Source organism: Rhinoderma darwinii, chromosome 2, assembly GCF_050947455.1.
Source record: "Rhinoderma darwinii isolate aRhiDar2 chromosome 2, aRhiDar2.hap1, whole genome shotgun sequence".
Classification (NCBI taxonomy): domain Eukaryota; kingdom Metazoa; phylum Chordata; class Amphibia; order Anura; family Rhinodermatidae; genus Rhinoderma; species Rhinoderma darwinii.
The window spans coordinates 19,421,346-19,440,334 of record NC_134688.1 but is presented as its reverse complement, the minus strand read 5'-3'; the positions used below and the strand labels follow the sequence as shown (position 1 = coordinate 19,440,334).

The following is an 18,989-nucleotide window of genomic DNA, read 5'->3' as shown; positions in this document are numbered from 1 at the left end:
TGTAGTATAGAGGATCTGGCAGCTCTCCTGTGTGGTGTAGTATAGAGGAACTGTCAGTTCTCCTGTGTGGTGTAGTATAGAGGATTTGTCGCCTCTCCTGTGTGATGTAGTATAGACGATCTGGCAGCTCTCCTGTGTGGTGTAGTATAGAGGATCGGGTAGCTCTCCTGTGTGGTGTGGTGTAGTATAGAGGATCTGGAAGCTCTCCTGTGTGGTGTAGTATAGAGGAACGGTTAGTTCTCCTGTGTGGTGTGGTATAGAGAATCGGGTAGCTCTCCTGTGTGGTGTAGTATAGAGGATCTGTCAGTTCTCCTGTGTGATGTAGTATAGACGATCTGTCAGCTCTCCTGTGTAGTGTAGTATGGAGGATTTGTCAGTTCTCCTGTGTGGTGTAGTATAGAGGATCTGTCAGCTCTCCAGTGTGGTGTAGTGTAGAGGAGCTGTCACCTCTCCTGTGTGGTGTAGTATAGAGGATCTGTCAGTTCTCCTGTGTGGTGTAGTATAGAGGACATGTCAGTTCTCCTGTGTGGTGAGTATAAAGGAGCTGTCAGTTCTCCTGTGTGGTGTAGTATAGAGGATCTGGCAGCTCTCCTGTGTGGTGTAGTATAGAGGATCGGGTAGCTCTCCTGTGTGGTGTAGTATAGAGGATCTGGCAGCTCTCCTGTGTGGTGTAGTATAGAGGAACTGTCAGTTCTCCTGTGTGGTGTAGTATAGAGGATCGGGTAGCTCTACTGTGTGGTGTAGTATAGAGGATTTGTCGCCTCTCCTGTGTGGTGTTGTATAGAGGATCTGTCAGTTCTCCTGTCTGATGTAGTATAGACGATCTGGCAGCTCTCCTGTGTGGTGTAGTATAGAGGATCTGTCACCTCTCCTGAGTGGTGTAGTATAGAGGATCTGTCAGTTCTCCTGTGTGGTGTAGTATAGAGGACATGTCAGTTCTCCTGTGTGGTATAGTATAGAGGATCTGGCAGCTCTCCTGTGTGGTGTAGTATAGAGGAACGGTCAGTTCTCCTGTGTGGTGTAGTATAGAGAATCGGGTAGCTCTCCTGTGTGGTGTAGTATAGAGGATTTGTCACCTCTCCTGTGTGGTGTAGTATAGAGGATCTGTCAGTTCTCCTGTGTGGTGTAGTATAGAGGACATGTCAGTTCTCCTGTGTGGTGAGTATAGAGGAGCTGTCAGTTCTCCTGTGTGGTGTAGTATAGAGGACATGTCAGTTCTCCTGTGTGGTGAGTATAGAGGAGCTGTCAGTTCTCCTGTGTGGTGTAGTATAGAGGATCTGGCAGCTCTCCTGTGTGGTGTAGTATAGAGGATCGGGTAGCTCTCCTGTGTGGTGTAGTATAGAGGATCTGGCAGCTCTCCTGTGTGGTGTAGTATAGAGGACATGTCAGTTCTCCTGTGTGGTGAGTATAGAGGATCTGTCAGTTCTCCTGTGTGATGTAGTATAGACGATCTGGCAGCTCTCCTGTGTGGTGTAGTATAGAGAATCTGTCAGTTCTCCTGTGTGATGTAGTATAGACGATCTGTCAGCTCTCCTGTGTGGTGTAGTATAGAGGATTTGTCACCTCTCCTGTGTGGTGTAGTATAGAGAATCTGTCAGTTCTCCTGTGTGGTGTAGTATAGAGGATCTGTCAGTTCTCCTGTGTGGTGTAGTATAGAGGAGCTGTCAGTTCTCCTGTGTGGTGTAGTATAGAGGAGCTGTCAGTTCTCCTGTGTGGTGAGTATAGAGGAGCTGTCAGTTTTCCTGTGTGGTGTAGTATAGAGGAGCTGTCAGCTCTCCTGTGTGGTGTAGTATAGTGGAGCTGTCACTTATCCTGTGTGGTGTAGTATAGAGGAGCTGTCAGTTCTCCTGTGTGGTGTAGTATAGAGGATCTGTCAGATCTCCTGTGTGGTATAGAGGATCTGTCAGCTCTCCTGTGTGGTATAGTATAGAGGATCTGTCAGCTCTCCTGTAATGAAGGGGGTGGGGAGACAGACAAGTGAGCCCTAATCTACCCGCCACTCAGTCCCTGCCTACTTGCAACGACCCGCCCTAGGCGACGGGGTACAACTGGGCGACGGTCCCTACGCTCAATAAGTGCACGACAGACAAACAGACAAGGGTACACAGAGCTAGGGGGAGAAAGGGGAAGTTGCCCATGGCAACACCGTGAGCAACAGAGAAGTGAACAAGCCGAGTCAAACCAGGAGAGTACGAGGTGCCAAAGGCAGAGCAGGAGAGTAGTGAACAAGTCGAGTCAAACCAGGAGTGTACGAGGTACCAAACGCAGAGCAGGAGAGTAGTCAGCAAGCCGGGGTCAATATGAAGCAAGGACAATAGTACAAGAAACTGCAGCAGGGCCAGGAAACCAAACGAGAAGAAATCACAAGCAAGGAGGAACAGGAAAGGCAGGTATAAATAGACAGAGGGCGGGAGCTAGCTCCGTCTGGCCAGGCTGTGATAGGTTCTCCCACTCCTAAGCCTGCCACCCTGAGTGGTGGAAGATGGAGTCAGTCTCACAGACATAGAAGCAGGTGCAGACTGATTATCTATGGGCGTTAACCCCGAAGCTGTGCCTGGCAGATCCTTTACATCTCCTGTGTGGTGTAGTATAGAGGATCTGTCAGCTCTCCTGTGTGGTGTGGTATAGAGGACATGTCAGTTCTCCTGTGTGGTGTAGTATAGAGGAGCGGTCAGCTCTCCTGTGTGGTGTAGTATAGAGGATCTGTCAGCTCTCCTGTGTGGTATAGTATAGAGGATCTGTCAACTCTCCTGTGTGGTGTAGTATAGAGGATCTGTCAGCTCTCCTGTGTGGTGTAGTATAGAGGAGCTGTCAGTTCTCCTGTGTGGTGTAGTATAGAGGATGTGTCAGCTTTCCTATGTGGTATAATATAGAAGATCTATCAGCTCTCCTGTGTGGTGTAGCATACAGGAGCTGTCAGCTCTCCTGTGTGGTGTAGTATAGAGGATCTGTCAGCTCTCCTTTGTGGTGTAGTATAGAGGATCTGGCAGCTCTACAGTGTGGTGTAGCGTAGAGGAACTGTCAGCTCTCCTGTGTGGTGTAGCATAGAGGAACTGTCAGTTCTCCTGTGTGGTGTAGCATACAGGATCTGTCAGCTCTCCTGTGTGGTGTAGTATAGAGGATCTGTCAGTTCTCCTGTGTGGTGTATTATAGAGGATCTGTCATCTCTCCTGTGTGGTGTAGTATAGAGGATCTGGCAGCTCTCCTGTGTGGTGTAGTATAGAGGATCGGGTAGCTCTCCTGTGTGGTGTGGTGTAGTATAGAGGATCTGGCAGCTCTCCTGTGTGGTGTAGTATACAGGACTTGTCACCTCTCCTGTGTGGTGTAGTATAGAGGATCTGTCAGTTCTCCTGTGTGATGTAGTATAGACGATCTGTCAGCTCTCCTGTGTGGTGTAGTATAGAGGATTTGTCACCTCTCCTGTGTGGTGTAGTATAGAGGATCTGTCAGTTCTCCTGTGTGGTGTAGTATAGAGGACATGTCAGTTCTCCTGTGTGGTGAGTATAAAGGAGCTGTCAGTTCTCCTGTGTGGTGTAGTATAGAGGATCTGGCAGCTCTCCTGTGTGGTGTAATATAGAGGATCGGGTAGCTCTCCTGTGTGGAGTAGTATAGAGGATCTGGCAGCTCTCCTGTGTGGTGTAGTATAGAGGAACTGTCAGTTCTCCTGTGTGGTGTAGTATAGAGGATCGGGTAGCTCTCCTGTGTGGTGTAGTATAGAGGATTTGTCGCCTCTCCTGTGTGGTGTTGTATAGAGGATCTGTCAGTTCTCCTGTGTGATGCAGTATAGACGATCTGGCAGCTCTCCTGTGTGGTGTAGTATAGAGGATCTGTCAGTTCTCCTGTGTGATGTAGTATAGAGGATCTGGCAGCTCTCCTGTGTGGTGTAGTATAGAGGAACGGTCAGTTCTCCTGTGTGGTGTAGTATAGAGAATCGGGTAGCTCTCCTGTGTGGTGTAGTATAGAGGATTTGTCACCTCTCCTGTGTGGTGTAGTATAGAGGATCTGTCAGTTCTCCTGTGTGGTGTAGTATAGAGGACATGTCAGTTCTCCTGTGTGGTGAGTATAGAGGAGCTGTCAGTTCTCCTGTGTGGTGTAGTATAGAGGATCTGGCAGCTCTCCTGTGTGGTGTAGTATAAAGGACATGTCAGTTCTCCTGTGTGGTGAGTATAGAGGATCTGTCAGTTCTCCTGTGTGATGTAGTATAGACGATCTGGCAGCTCTCCTGTGTGGTGTAGTATAGAGAATCTGTCAGTTCTCCTGTGTGATGTAGTATAGACGATCTGTCAGCTCTCCTGTGTGGTGTAGCATAGAGGAACTGTCAGTTCTCCTGTGTGGTGTAGCATACACGATCTGTCAGCTCTCCTGTGTGGTGTAGTATAGAGGATTTGTCACCTCTCCTGAGTGGTGTAGTATAGAGGATCTGTCAGTTCTCCTGTGTGGTGTAGTATAGAGGACATGTCAGTTCTCCTGTGTGGTGTAGTATAGAGGATCTGGCAGCTCTCCTGTGTGGTGTAGTATAGAGGAACGGTCAGTTCTCCTGTGTGGTGTAGTATAGAGAATCGGGTAGCTCTCCTGTGTGGTGTAGTATAGAGGATCTGGCAGCTCTCCTGTGTGGTGTAGTATAGAGGACATGTCAGTTCTCCTGTGTGGTGAGTATAGAGGATCTGTCAGTTCTCCTGTGTGATGTAGTATAGACGATCTGGCAGCTCTCCTGTGTGGTGTAGTATAGAGGATTTGTCACCTCTCCTGTGTGGTGTAGTATAGAGGATCTGTCAGTTCTCCTGTGTGGTGTAGTATAGAGGATCTGTCAGTTCTCCTGTGTGGTGTAGTATAGAGGAGCTGTCAGTTCTCCTGTGTGGTGAGTATAGAGGAGCTGTCAGTTTTCCTGTGTGGTGTAGTATAGAGGAGCTGTCAGCTCTCCTGTGTGGTGTAGTATAGTGGAGCTGTCAGTTATCCTGTGTGGTGTAGTATAGAGGAGCTGTCAGTTCTCCTGTGTGGTGTAGTATAGAGGATCTGTCAGATCTCCTGTGTGGTATAGTATAGAGGATCTGTCAGCTCTCCTGTGTGGTATAGTATAGAGGATCTGTCAGCTCTCCTGTAATGACGGGGGTGGGGAGACAGACAAGTGAGCCCTAATCTACCCGCCACTCAGTCCCTGCCCACTTGCAACGACCCGCCCTAGGCGACGGGGTACAACTGGGCGACGGTCCCTACGCTCAATAAGTGCACGACAGACAAACAGACAAGGGTACACAGAGATAGGGGGAGAAAGGGGAAGTTGCCCATGGCAACACCGTGAGCAACAGAGAAGTGAACAAGCCGAGTCAAACCAGGAGAGTACGAGGTGCCAAACGCAGAGCAGGAGAGTAGTGAACAAGTCGAGTCAAACCAGGAGTGTACGAGGTACCAAACGCAGAGCAGGAGAGTAGTCAGCAAGCCGGGTCAATATGAAGCAAGGACAATAGTACAAGAAGCTGCAGCAGAGCCAGGAAACCAAACGAGAAGAAATCACAAGCAAGGAGGAACAGGAAAGGCAGGTATAAATAGACAGAGGGCGGGAGCTAGCTCCGTCTGGCCAGGCTGTGATAGGCTCTCCCACTCCTAAGCCTGCCATCCTGAGTGGTGGAAGATGGAGTCAGTCTCACAGACATAGAAGCAGGTGCAGACTGATTATCTATGGGCGTTAACCCCGAAGCTGTGCCTGGCAGATCCTTTACATCTCCTGTGTGGTGTAGTATAGAGGATCTGTCAGTTCTCCTGTGTGGTGTAGTATAGAGGATCTGTCAGCTCTCCTGTGTGGTGTAGTATAGAGAAGCTGTCAGCTCTCCTGTGTGGTGTAGTATAGAGGATCTGTCAGCACTCCTGTGTGGTGTAGTATAGAGGAGCTGTCAGCAATCCTGTGTGGTGTAGTATAGAGGATCTGTCAGCTCTCCTGTGTGGTGTAGTATAGAGGAGCGGTCAGCTCTCCTGTGTGGTGTAGTATAGAGGATCTGTCAGCTCTCCTGTGTGGTGTAGTATAGAGGATCTGTCAACTCTCCTGTGTGGTGTAGTATAGAGGATCTGTCAGCTTTCCTGTGTGGTGTAGTATAGAGGATCTGTCAGCTTTCCTGTGTGGTGTAGTATAGAGGATCTGTCAGTTCTCCTGTGTGATGTAGTATAGACGATCTGTCAGCTCTCCTGTGTGGTGTAGTATAGAGGATTTGTCACCTCTCCTGTGTGGTGTAGTATAGAGGATCTGTCAGTTCTCCTGTGTGGTGTAGTATAGAGGACATGTCAGTTCTCCTGTGTGGTGAGTATAAAGGAGCTGTCAGTTCTCCTGTGTGGTGTAGTATAGAGGATCTGGCAGCTCTCCTGTGTGGTGTAATATAGAGGATCGGGTAGCTGTCCTGTGTGGAGTAGTATAGAGGATCTGGCAGCTCTCCTGTGTGGTGTAGTATAGAGGAACTGTCAGTTTTCCTGTGTGGTGTAGTATAGAGGATCGGGTAGCTCTCCTGTGTGGTGTAGTATAGAGTTCATCTTCCACCACTCAGGATGGCAGGCTTAGGAGTGGGAGAGCCTATCACAGCCTGGCCAGATGGAGCTAGCTCCCGCCCACTGTCTATTTATACCTGCCTTTCCTGTTCCTCCTTTGCCTGTGATTCTGCTCTGCTTGTTTCCTGGCTCTGCTGCTGCTGCTTGAACTACTGATCCTCTGCTTGTTATTGACCTTGGCTTACTGACCACTCTCCTGCTCAGATTTTTGTACCTCGTGCACTCCTGGTTTGACTCGGCTCGTTCACTACTCTCGTTGCTCACGGTGTCTCCGTGGGCAGCTGCCCCGTTTCCCTAGTTTCTGTGTACCCTTGTCTGTTTGTCTGTCGTGCACTTACTGAGCGTAGGGACCGTCGCCCAGTTGTACCCCGTCGCCTAGGACGGGTCGTTGCAAGTAGGCAGGAACTGAGTGGCGGGTAGATTAGGGCTCACCTGTCTGTCTCCCTACACCGTCATTACACGTATAGAGGAGCTGTTAGCTCTTCTGTGTGGTGTAGTATTTCAAGACATGCCTGTTTTAGTAAATAAATTATATTTCCCATGAAATTAACAATTCTTAGAACTCTGTGTTGTGCCATTCCTCGGTTATTCTTCCTGGAAATGTCTGATCCTGCAGACATGTGTTACTCTCTATTATCTGCCGCCTCTTCTACTGTTTGTAGGTTAGCAATACGAGGGGACAAAGAAGATGGAGTAACACATGACTACAGGATCAGACCACACACAGATCTGCGTAGGAACTGCAGACACAGTGGAATATTTGTTTTTATTAAGACTGTTTAAATTGCCAAATTTTTTTAGCTGCATTAGATTAGAATAAAAATAAGTTGTCAAAAATAACATTTTTAAGGTGGTTTTCTAGTTTTACATAAATAACGCTTATTCACTTCATAACCAATGGCCAACAGTAACAGGTGCATGACACGTACATCTGTGAGAGCAGGACATGATTAGGACAGGTTTTCAAAATCTGCCTTAAATCCAGAATGTTTCCATTCAATGACAACAAGCAGATACCTTGAAAAGTTTAAGCAATTAATACACAAAGTATATTACAAAATTAAAGAACTTTTTGTGAATAAGCTTCATTTACATAAAACTGGAAAAACCCTTTAAACCCCTTTAATAAACAAAATTAGGAGATTGGGGAAAAGGATACAATTGCAGAAATGTTGGACCCCTTTTATTCTATTTTTAACTCTTAGAACCTCCTTTTGTTAATGTATTGAACCCTTAGGACCTTTGGTAAAGTTTTTGACTAGTTTTATTGAATTCCAGCCTTTGGGGCACTCGTTTGCAAAAGTTTTGGACCCCTTTCATTCCAATTCCAGCTATTGGAGCATCCTTTTCATAAAGTATTGGTCCCCTACAACCAAAATTATAACTAGGTTAAAAAAAAAAAATTCCAGTCCCAGTTTTTAAATAGATGTCACTTAACGTGTCCAATATTTTTTAAGACTTTTTAATAATTATGAAGTCAATAGAAATCTCCCAATTTTATGTTAACCTGATTTCTAGTGAGTATTAGGGTAAATTCACACGGCTTATTTTCAGCCGTTTTTCGGCTCGTAAACGGCTGGAAAACGGAAGCTGAACGCCTGCAAACACCTGCCCATTGATTTCAATGGGTAAAACGGCATAACGTTCCGACGGGGCTTTTTTTTTTTTTTTTACACGACCGTATGAAAAAACGGCACGCAAAAAAACACCCCATAAAAAGTAGTAGCATGTCACTTCTTGAGCCGTTTTTTGGAGCCGTCTTTCATAGTGCCAATAGAAAAACAGCTGCAAAAACGGCCGCAAAAAACGCATCCAATAACATTTCTGGTTTCAAAAACGGCTGCAAATCAGATGTGGTTTTTCCTTGAAAACAGCTCCGTATTTTACGGCCGTTTTTCGTTTTGCGTGTGAACATAGCCTTAGTATTTCCAGACGCTGAGCATACTAGTATTTTATATCACATCCCCTCTTATGGGACTTTTTCGAATATTTTAGAGAACTCTGACACCCGTGGCACTCCAGCAGTTGCGACACTACAACTCCCAGAATGCAATAACAGTCTACGGCTTTCAGGCCATGTTGAGAGTTGTAGTGTCGCAACCACTGGAGAGTTAAAGGTGGGAAAGTACATTTTAAAAGAACTCTATTTTTTTTCAACGCCTCCATTTTCCATTCTTGGGTGCAGAATAACCCAATGTGATGTGAGAGCGCGCAGGCCGGAGAATATATTATATAAACTCAGACTAAACACACATCTGCTCGCCAGTACCTGTGACCTGTAAACCCGAGCTGATTATTAATAATAAAACGCTATCCTGAAGGGATTACGTCTGTGCTTTCCTACAGCTAAGTAACCTTTCACTAGAGAACTTTCCCCTCCAAAAAAAACATTGCGGTCTCAGCCCTCCGAGCCTTCCGGCCCTTCTGGTTATTCTCACAGAAAATTCTTCTACACTCCACGTCCTAAGGCCAAACTTAACACGGAGAACCCTGGATTCAAACTGGGTGAAGGGCAGACGCAAAATAATATATAACCAGCCGTGACCCGTAAATAGTCGCGCGCTTCGCATAGGTCTGAGCTCGGCTGGAATATTAGGTGACCCCCCTTCCCTTGAGTTCTGTTTATAGAGGGTCTGTTGTCTTAGATACAGACGCTGCATGTACATTATAAGTAAGAGGTATTGGCCTATTATCACTATGTAATACACGTCCGGCTAAACTGCTGCTCCGTCTAACCGCTCTCATCTTCTACCTCTCTGATCCAGGTTCTGCAGCAGCTGGGGCATATAAAGCGGCCCTAGATCGTCAAAAAAAAAAGTCAAAATTGCATCCGCCAATGTGCATATGCTGGCCCAGGTGTTTCAAAAAAAGGTTCTGCAGCAGCTGGGGTGTAGATTTTCTCCCGTTCTCTTCGAAAAAGAGGTTCTGCAGCAGCTGGTGTGGTCATGCTGGCCCTGACTCTGCAAAAAGAGGTTGCGTATACCTTTCCTGGCTCTTTAAGAAGAGGTTATGCAGCAGCTTGGGTTTGTATTTGGTCGATGGCTCTTTATAAAGAGTTTCTGCAGCAGCTGGGGTGTATATTCAGAGTCTTTAATAAGAGGAACTTTAGTAACATTGGACTTTTAGGGCTCATGCACACGACCGTAAGGGTTTTTATTGTCCGCAAACACGGATACGAAGGCTATGGATACGCATATGTAGCCGTCCGCAATTGCGGAACCGGCCATAGACTTCTATGAGCAAGTTCGAGCCGCAATTGCAGACAAGAATAGGACATGTTCTATATTTTGCGGATCATTCCAATAGAAATTAATTAGTCCGCAATTTCATCCGTAATTATGGATCCACAATTATGGATAAAAACTACGGTCGTGTGCATGGGGTTTTAGTGTGTGAAGAATAAAAATATTAGTTCAAATAAAATAAAAAATTCTGTCAGAATTAATTTTTTTGTCTATTTTTATGTTGTGTTTTTTTAAAATAATTCTTTGGGATTTTTACTTTTTGTTATTGAGCCTGAATTAACTTAGACCCACAAGTCCAGTGATTGCCGGTACCCGATGTATAAAGCAGAATCGGCGCTGCCTCCGCGGTATACCCGAAGCCGCGTCTGAGCGGCCCGACCCCTCACCTATACGTGCGCACTTTTCTATGTAGTACTATAGCGCCGTAAAAACCTGGTACAGAGTAAGGCGGTCATTAAAGGGTTAAATGAAAGGGACTATAGAAAATCCTTACGTTCTGCGGTGAATCCCGAGCTTCTAGAATTCCTAGCAGGTCGCATGCGGTTATTAAAGGCTGTATCGTTTCAATAATTAGGTCTCCCCTAGAAAGCGGAGCTCAAGTGGCATTGTACTTGTGTCACTAAACACTGTCTCTTTCATGTGAATCCTGCCGTTACCATCAAACAATTCCGTCTTCACGATGCTTCGCATAATCCCCCCTTTGTGGTGAGAGAGGAAACTGTACGAGAGGCTTTGCCAACCTGGCTGATATAATTGATTCTTGGCACCAGGCGTATGTGCTCCGATGTCAGCAGCTCAGCCGCAGTAGTGTAATCCATGTGTAAACAGCGAGATAAGAGCATATCACCAGCGGGGGACGACTTATGGACTCTCATCAATATTCTGTACGTTGTATAGGATCAAAGGCGGAATGTCGGAATAAATAGTATCAACGCTGCGGCGCTACAGAGGCGGCCATTAGACAGGCTTAGGTGGCCGCGTCTTATTGTCAGTGGTAATGACGAAGCAGGTGGAGAAGAATTCAGGACCAGCATCCATCCCGCCTTCATTGTTCTCACCAACCGAAAATATACAAAAATACAACAGACCGTAGAAATTTTGTGTGCGGTATTGCAGCTCTGTTTTATTCGCAATCAGGGTCAGTTCACACGTTGCGTAAATACTGCAGATTTTTTCCGCAAGGTAATTAGTTGAGGAAAATCCGTAGCAATACAGTAGCAGCAAAGTGGATGACATCAAATAAATCTCATCCACACGAAGCGTAAATGATGAGCCAAAAAAACGCTCAGAAATTGACCTGCGGTGGGGCGTTTTATTCCGCAGCGTGTCAATTGTATTTGCGTAAACGCTGCTTATTTGTTGCGGGTTTTCCCCCATTGAATTCAATAGGGAGGTAAATCCCGCAACAAATAGCAGTTGCTGCGTTTTTTTTGCAGCGGGTTCGCAGCGATCCTGACGCAAAAAAACGCAACTTAGAAAAAAATCTCATACTTACCCAGAAGTCTGTGTTTTTTCCTCCAGGGTGGCCTCCTGGGATGATGGTTCATCCCATGTGACCGCTGCAGCCAATCACAGGCTGTAGCGGCGGTCACGTGGGATGAAACATCATTCCTGGAGGCCGGCCTGGATGACGTCAGAGGGCCGGCCTCCTGGGATGACGCTTCATCCCATGTGACCGCCGCTGCAGCCAATAATAGCAGCGGTCTCCTGTGGTGAAGCGTCAAACCAGGAGGTTCCCCGCAGCGGACATTCTGGGCGAAAAACGGCACCAGTGTTTGGTGCGCTTTTTCGCCCCCTGGAATTCCCTGCGGCGCACAGGGCAGATACGCTGCGCGCTGTCTCATAGAATATCCGACCCATGTGAACTCAGCCTAATAGAGCTGTGCTGCAATACAAGACACAACCCATGCACAAGTGTGGCGCTGTTTCTGGTAAAAAGCAGCTATGATTTTCTAATCCTTAAAGGGATTGTCTAGTTTTATGTAACTAAAACTTTATCATCATATAATTAAAAGTTCTGTCAATTTTTAATACACTTTATGTTTCAATTCCTCGGGGTCTCCAAGGCTTCTGTCACATCTGCGTCGGAGGCTCCGTTAGGGGCCTCTGTTGTAGATCCGGCCGAGATTACCGGTAAAATCACGAACACACTGACGGAAAGTCAACAGAACCTATTAAAGTCAAAGGGTTCGGCGGTGTCCGTTGTGAAACAGAACAGTTACTTCCGTTATTCCCTTGTTCTACTCCTCTGACAGAGCAGAACAACGGAACACACGGACGCAGGCGTGAACTAAGGCCTAGATCTCTGTTTGCGGTCAGTGAATGTTACCATTCTCAATTACATCCAGAGACGAATATTATATCGTCATCATAACCTGCTCATACAGGTACATGTAAAAACAGCAGATGGTTGCCGGTTAAAATTTCCTAGAACTGCGTCTTTTACAAAAAAAAACTAAAACATTCACAGAAAACCGTGCCAGAACTACATGTATTACATGAAGTTGTTCGTCGCTGTTTGGTGAAACTTTGAACCATGCAAAAATGCAGACTCAACCCAGTTTCTAGAGCCATGAAACGGTTATCGGAGTGTAAGCTGGACAGGTTTATTTTAAACCTCTGCATGTTTACATTCACTGAAATTATTATCTGATTTGGGTCTGTTCACATCAGCGTTGCCCTTCCGTTGAGGGGTTCCGTCGAAGGTTTCTGTTGGGTTAACCCCTCAATGGAAAGGCAAACCTCCAACAGAACCCCTCAACAGAAGGGCAACGGTGATGTGTACAAGCCTTAAAAGGGTTGTCCCACGAAGACAACCTCTTCTGCAATCAAAGCCGGCCTGGGAATCAGCAGTTCACCGTAGGATCGGCTTCAGAAACCCCTTGCAATCAGCTGTTATCGCCAGGGGATTCTGGCTAGCCAGACATTTTCCCTGCAGTGCCTCTACAGGGGAAATGTAGCATTACATAACGGCCATTGAGATGAAAGACCGACTACGTAATACATGGACGGGTCAATCAAAGCGAGAGCTGCTCTTTGCTAGCATCATTACACCCCAAGCTTATAGAAGAGGGCCGGGAACAGCCCCACACCCTCCTATGATGTCCATATGTCCGAATAGGGTATATAAAGAGGGGTTGTCTTCGTGAGACAACCCCTTTAAAGGGGTTCTTAATGTCTTTAACAATGGTGGCCTATCCTTGTGCTGATTATCTGGGTCCCTGAGGTCAGCCGCCAACCTTTCTAACATTGATGGCCCATCCTAAGGATAGGCCCCAATGTTAAAGTCCTAGAGAACCCCTTTAAAATATATTTACCTAAAAAAAAAAGGAAGATCCCTTTAACACTTGAGGCATTTACAAGTCATTATGGTATTTCTTTGGCTTTATTAGTCGGAGACTAGTTGTCATCTGCTGCTTCTGAGACTCCACTAATGCTACTTGTCATAATTAGTTATTCACTATTCACCAAGTACTGAAATTCCATAGACGTAAAAGCGTATTATACAGTTTATGCAACCCACACAAAGCTAGACTGAATGTAAACGACGGCTAAATTCATCATCATTATGAATATGCTTACCTCTCCATTTCTAATAGGCTTCACATAACCTCTGGTCACGCCCATGCGGTACAATGTCTCGGAGGCCTGAATTAAAAGAATAAAAAAAAGTCCATAAGTGGTACTAAATGACTGTGCACCATAGGAATAACTATACAGCATACAATGTTGCTTATTTTTAACATCTAGAAAAAGGTTTACAAAAAAAAAAGATATCAAATGCATTGCTGAAATTAAAGGATATGTCCATCGCTGAACACTATTTTGCAAATTAATCCACATAAAAGGCTTGGTATCTTTGTAAATACATTGCATTAATTATCTCTGTACATACATGACACTACTTCACCTGTACTGATCATGAGTTACATCCTGTATTATACTCCAGAGCTGCACTCACTATTTATTCTGCTGGTGGAGTCACTGTGTACATACATTACATTACTTATCTTGTACTGATCCTGAGTTACACCCTTTATTATACTCCAGAGCTGCACTCACTATTCTGCTGGTGGAGTCACTGTGTACATACATTACATTACTTATCCTGTTTTGATCCTGAGTTACATCCTGTATTATACTCCAGAGCTGCACTCACTATTCTTCTGGTGGAGTCACTGTGTACATACATTACATTACTTATCCTGTACTGATCCGGAGTTACATCATGTATCATACCCCAGAGCTGCATTCACAATTCTGCAGGTTTCATAGCTGAAATCTTCCAGCATTCCTTGCTTGTTTCGCGTCTGCACTGAGCATCCTCTATGGATGTTCATTCTGAGAAGTGAAGTCTTTACACCAGGTGCTTTGTAGAAATCTGATGAAGAGCTAACTGTAGGGGTTAGGGGTTTGGTTGATGACAAGCTTGTCAACTGTGTCCAATGACAACCTGCAGAATTGTGAATGCAGCTCTGGAGTACAATATAGGCTGTCACTCAGACGGAGTACAAAATAAGTAAGAGGTGCAGTAATCTCCACCAAGTTCAGCTCCTAAGACCCCCGGTATACAGCTTATGTTAGTAGGAGAAGATTCAACTGGCTATGCATTTCTTTTGCAGCGGTCGATGCAGGGAAAATATATTATTATATGGTGGCCATTATGCCAAATCAATATTTGCTGCACGTCGGTGGCTCTCTGCCCTGGATCGTAGGGGGGAATACAGAGTGGGGATCCCCCCTCTAATAGGACACATACAAAGAGATGGTACTGATGGGACATCCCGTATAAAACAGTGACACACTCTAGATATCAAACAATAAGGTATGTTTGCCCCAAGCATAAGGAAGCTAGAAAATGTGCAATGAAAGGCTAAAAAACAAACAAAAAATATTGCATTATAAAATAAAAGCGGAGTTAACTTTTTCTTACTCTGTAGCTAATCTGGCCTTCAAAATTCCCATTATCCTTTGTGGAACCAGGCAAATCTCATCTTACTCTAGTCGGTCATGGGCTCCGAACGGTCAACGGGCTTTAGGGTTGTATTGGAGCCAAAAGGAGCAGCTTCATTAGCCCTGAGTTTGTGCATTTACAATGCTAGACTGGTTTGGAAGTTCAGATTTCAGTTGAGGTGGTCTTCCATTAGGATAAACACAGTAACAAAGTTTTTTGCTCGAAAGACCAGAAAAGCTGATATATGTGGTGGATTCGAAGACTCCTCGAAGACTTTTCTCAGGCCTAATGAACATTCCAGTGGAAATAGTCAAAAATTCCACTCCATTGTCTAGGGTAAATGGTCTGAATAAGCAGGTTATTTGAGAATAATTGACGTGGTTATTTGTCCCTTGGTGCAATGTACCAGTGTGGACAACAAAGTTGTGGTAAGAGCATTGACCTCTACGTCTTTCTATCGGCCACCATGTTAAGATGTGATTATTTTACATGGCCTCAGAAGACAGAATGAAGGGGAGTTAGGGATTCAGGCAACCTTTTCATGTAGACCAGAATTAGTTTCTTTCATCAGCTCTTCCCTCCAACATTTTAAGGATGTTTCAGTCAAACAGAGTACTGTGTCAATACAACTCGGCTTTCTTTGTGCCTATAGAAACCCACTGGGGTGTATAACCTTCTTTTCACCTTGACTAGCAGAGAGATCTCTTAATTCTCTATCCACGGCACCACAGTTACCGCCAGATGTCAAAGCCATTCATGATATAAAGAAAATTTCGAGAGCTTGTAAAGCTAGCCTTATGTATTTCTCGATAGGACCTCCACTCTACATGTGTGGAGTGTCACTAAGAAGATTAACACTACAAGACAAGCTTGACAATGGTTGGGAGGGAGAACATGGCTATGGCGGGCCACCTGGAGCTATTCACTAATTGACAATCTTAAGCTTCCCAGCGATTGCTTTTTTGGTATGCAAACAAAAAGGACCAGGACAAGGCAGCTGTATTTCCATGTACTACACCATGGGGTACAAAGTAAATTATCTGCAGGTCAATGTAGGCCTCTTTCAATGGATCTATACATTTTGCAGCTTGCAAGAGAGAAGAACATAAACGTGGCTCTTAAGTAATACTGAAATCATACACTGATACCTGCATCTACTTCTATTCTTAAAAATATTTTTTGAAAAAGTCTCCCAAGCAACCTCTAAGGAGATATTCATCATGGATGGGTCCGGAATCCAAAAACAACCGCCAACCCTTATGATGCAAAATGGTTATCAGCTATATCTTCTAGTCTCAGAACTCACACCTAATGTCTAACAAAGACTGCGCTCCTGCCTTGGAGGTCCATTTCAACCAGAGCAACATTCACACCAGTCAACTTATCTGTAGGAAAATAGCTATCGGCTTTGTTGAAGTTCTTCGACTCCTCACTATTGCTTCTCCTAAAATTAGCCAGTGCTTGAACGGTCTTACAACCATGTTTTTTGGGGCTACCGGATGCACACAAGTTTGGATATTCTAGATATTTTAGCACAATTTTTTCAGTTAAAAAATAGAGACTTACAGTCAGAAAAAAACCCAGTAGATTATGATCCGTGGTAAGAACTATTGTCTTGCAGCAGTGTCTTGGGTTTTAACCTAGGACAAAACCTGAATGGAATTTGTATATCCTCCTTGAGTGCTTGCTTATACTTTCTCTGGAAGTTCTGGTTTCCTCCAATACTCCAAAAACATAAAGATTATAAAAAATAAGGCTGGGTCACATCTGCGCTGGTGTTTCCATTGTTCTGCTCCGTCAGAGGAGCAGAACAATAAAAATAGCGTAAACGCCGGTTCCGTTGTATGACGGACAGTATCGGCGACCAAAGGAACCCATTAACTTTACGCTGCACTATTTTTTTCCAGTATTTTTGGCCGGATCTGTGATGGAGGCCCCTAACGGAGTCTCCAACGTAGATGCGAACAGGCCTTAACTTCCTATGATCTTAGCCTCAGTGTGTGAAATTTGGAAATTAGAGTATGAGCCCCACTGGGCACAACAATCGACGACGATGAAGATCATGTTGGCGCAACAGAAGCAACGGGAAACAAAGGAGTTGTCTCCCCAAGACAACCCCTTTCCATTTGCCCTATTGGGGAATAAAGATGTCTATTAGGGCTCATGCACACAGACATCTTATGGCTCCCTTTTGTGTGAAGACATAATAGGGTACCCAAAGAAGTGTATGAGCACTATACTGTTCCGTTGTATGGCTCCTATTTTGTTTCGATGGTTTCCGTACGAATCTGACAAACCTGTTCCATCAGACTCCATTATTACGGAGTATTGCTTCCAGAGGAGAATATCTCCGTACATATGATGCCTGACGAATAATGTACGGCAGTGCGTGGAGTCAATCTCTTATCTATACAGCTGAATATCTTAGCCCTATATAAATAATGGATACAAAATAATTTTTCCCTAAGTGACCTCCTGTCCTTCTCAGGGTATACAGTATGTTTGACATACATTATCTATACATAAAATGTTATGACACTGCTGTAACACTAAGGTCAGTACATCAAAATAAAACATTTCTGGAAACATTGAGGTTTTTATATAATACAGATGTCCACACGAGCTACCGGTCACAAGTTTGGAGTAAATAGTGGAAATGCATATTCGGGAAAAGTCTTTTTACCCACATTGTTGTAGGAGACTCCGAAACTGATTTATGATGTGCTACTGGTCTACATAACACCACTCAGTAGCAACAATTAAATACAAGTTTCCAGGGAGTGTCATAATAAAACTCAATCAGAACAAGCTGGGCATATGCAACTAATTATCAAGAATTTATTAAAATGTAAACAGAGCGCCACCATTCGCAGGGTTTATGGAGACGTCCCCTACATTCCACATTTAACCCCATTATTCACATTTCTGACTCCTACGTTAAAGGAAAACAAACATTAAGAAAATGACAGAAGTTTTTAAGTATGTCAAAGGAGTTTTAAATGTGTGAGGGAAATCAGGCAGCAAGTATTGAATTTACCTACAGCGCCACCACAGGGGAAACGAAGCATTACATAATGATTAGTGAAATCAACGGGCATTCCATCTAATGAACAGACATGCCAGGTCCTCCAGAGCAAGAGACACACTTTGTAGTCTCTCTTCATTTAGATGAGGGTCTTGAACGGTGGACCTCCCTCTATAGAGTATTTGAAAACTGGTTTTCTAAAACCAATCAACTAATTTGAATATGTTAATTTGCATGTAAACCAAAAATATCCGGCAATAATGAATGTGCAAAATCTGTTTTATACACATGGGCCATAGAAATAATATTGGAAGTATATTCTATTCATTCAACCTGAGTTCTTATAGCGGTTTTCCCATAATCAATAGTTATCACTTATCCACAGGATAGGTGATAAATGTCTGATCGGTGGGGATCCGACCGCTGGGGCCCTCACCGATCACAAGAACAGACTTACCTTGACGTTCCTGGAATGGATCGATAGTGCGAATGCTCGGCCACAGCTCCGTTAATTTCTATGGGGCTGTCAAAGAGAGTGTGCGGTAGCCCCATATAAATTAATGGAGCAGTGGTCGAGCATGCACACTAGCGGTCCATTCCTTTGGGGCTCCCAGGAATGACAAGTTAAGCCCGTTCTTGTGATCAGTGGGGATCCCAGCAGTCGGACACCCTCCAATCGGATAGTTATCACCTATCCTTTGGAAAGGTGATAAATAATGATTATGGGAAAACCCTTTTAAAGGTGGATCTAGTCAAAGGGAAAAAATCAGCTGAAAGAGCCCAATACCCCCATTGATATTTTCATTCAGCTCTACTGCTATTACAGCAGGAAAGAACAAGTAGCTGTCAGAAACTTTGGAAGAAACTTATCTTCAGGGGACCGAGCAGAGAAAATCCATCCTTGGTTCCTCCAACAGAACCCTTGGTTGAGGTTCTTTCAGGACCTAAAACCATTAGGTAGACTTAGTCTCTACGTAGGTTGTTAACCAAGCAAAGGGTATGATCGGGAAACCTTTCCCACATGCTACAATCAGATCAGAGCCCATGGAGGATTACATCCCATTCACGGCCCTCTCTCCTTATTGTGTATACTTGGTTTCTTTTCGGGAGATGACTGTGTTTCTCTCTAGTATATTAGAAGTTTCTCATCTCAGTAAGACCCTACTTCACATCTCAGTGAGAATAATCCGGGTATTGTTGAATGGAGAATGGCGCACTGGAGTGAATTGTTCAA

The 18,989-nt window shown here is 44.7% G+C and overlaps 1 protein-coding gene across 1 annotated transcript in view; it reads right to left on the bottom strand.

Moving 5' to 3' along the window:
• The window catches only part of TMEM135 (transmembrane protein 135), a 322,554-nt gene that overhangs the window by 133,212 nt on the left and 170,353 nt on the right, over positions 1 to 18,989 (bottom strand). The window contains exon 5 of the mRNA XM_075851438.1: positions 13,359 to 13,424. Within this exon, the coding sequence (XP_075707553.1) occupies positions 13,359 to 13,424 (66 nt within the window). The remainder of the gene's footprint in view (positions 1 to 13,358; positions 13,425 to 18,989) is intronic.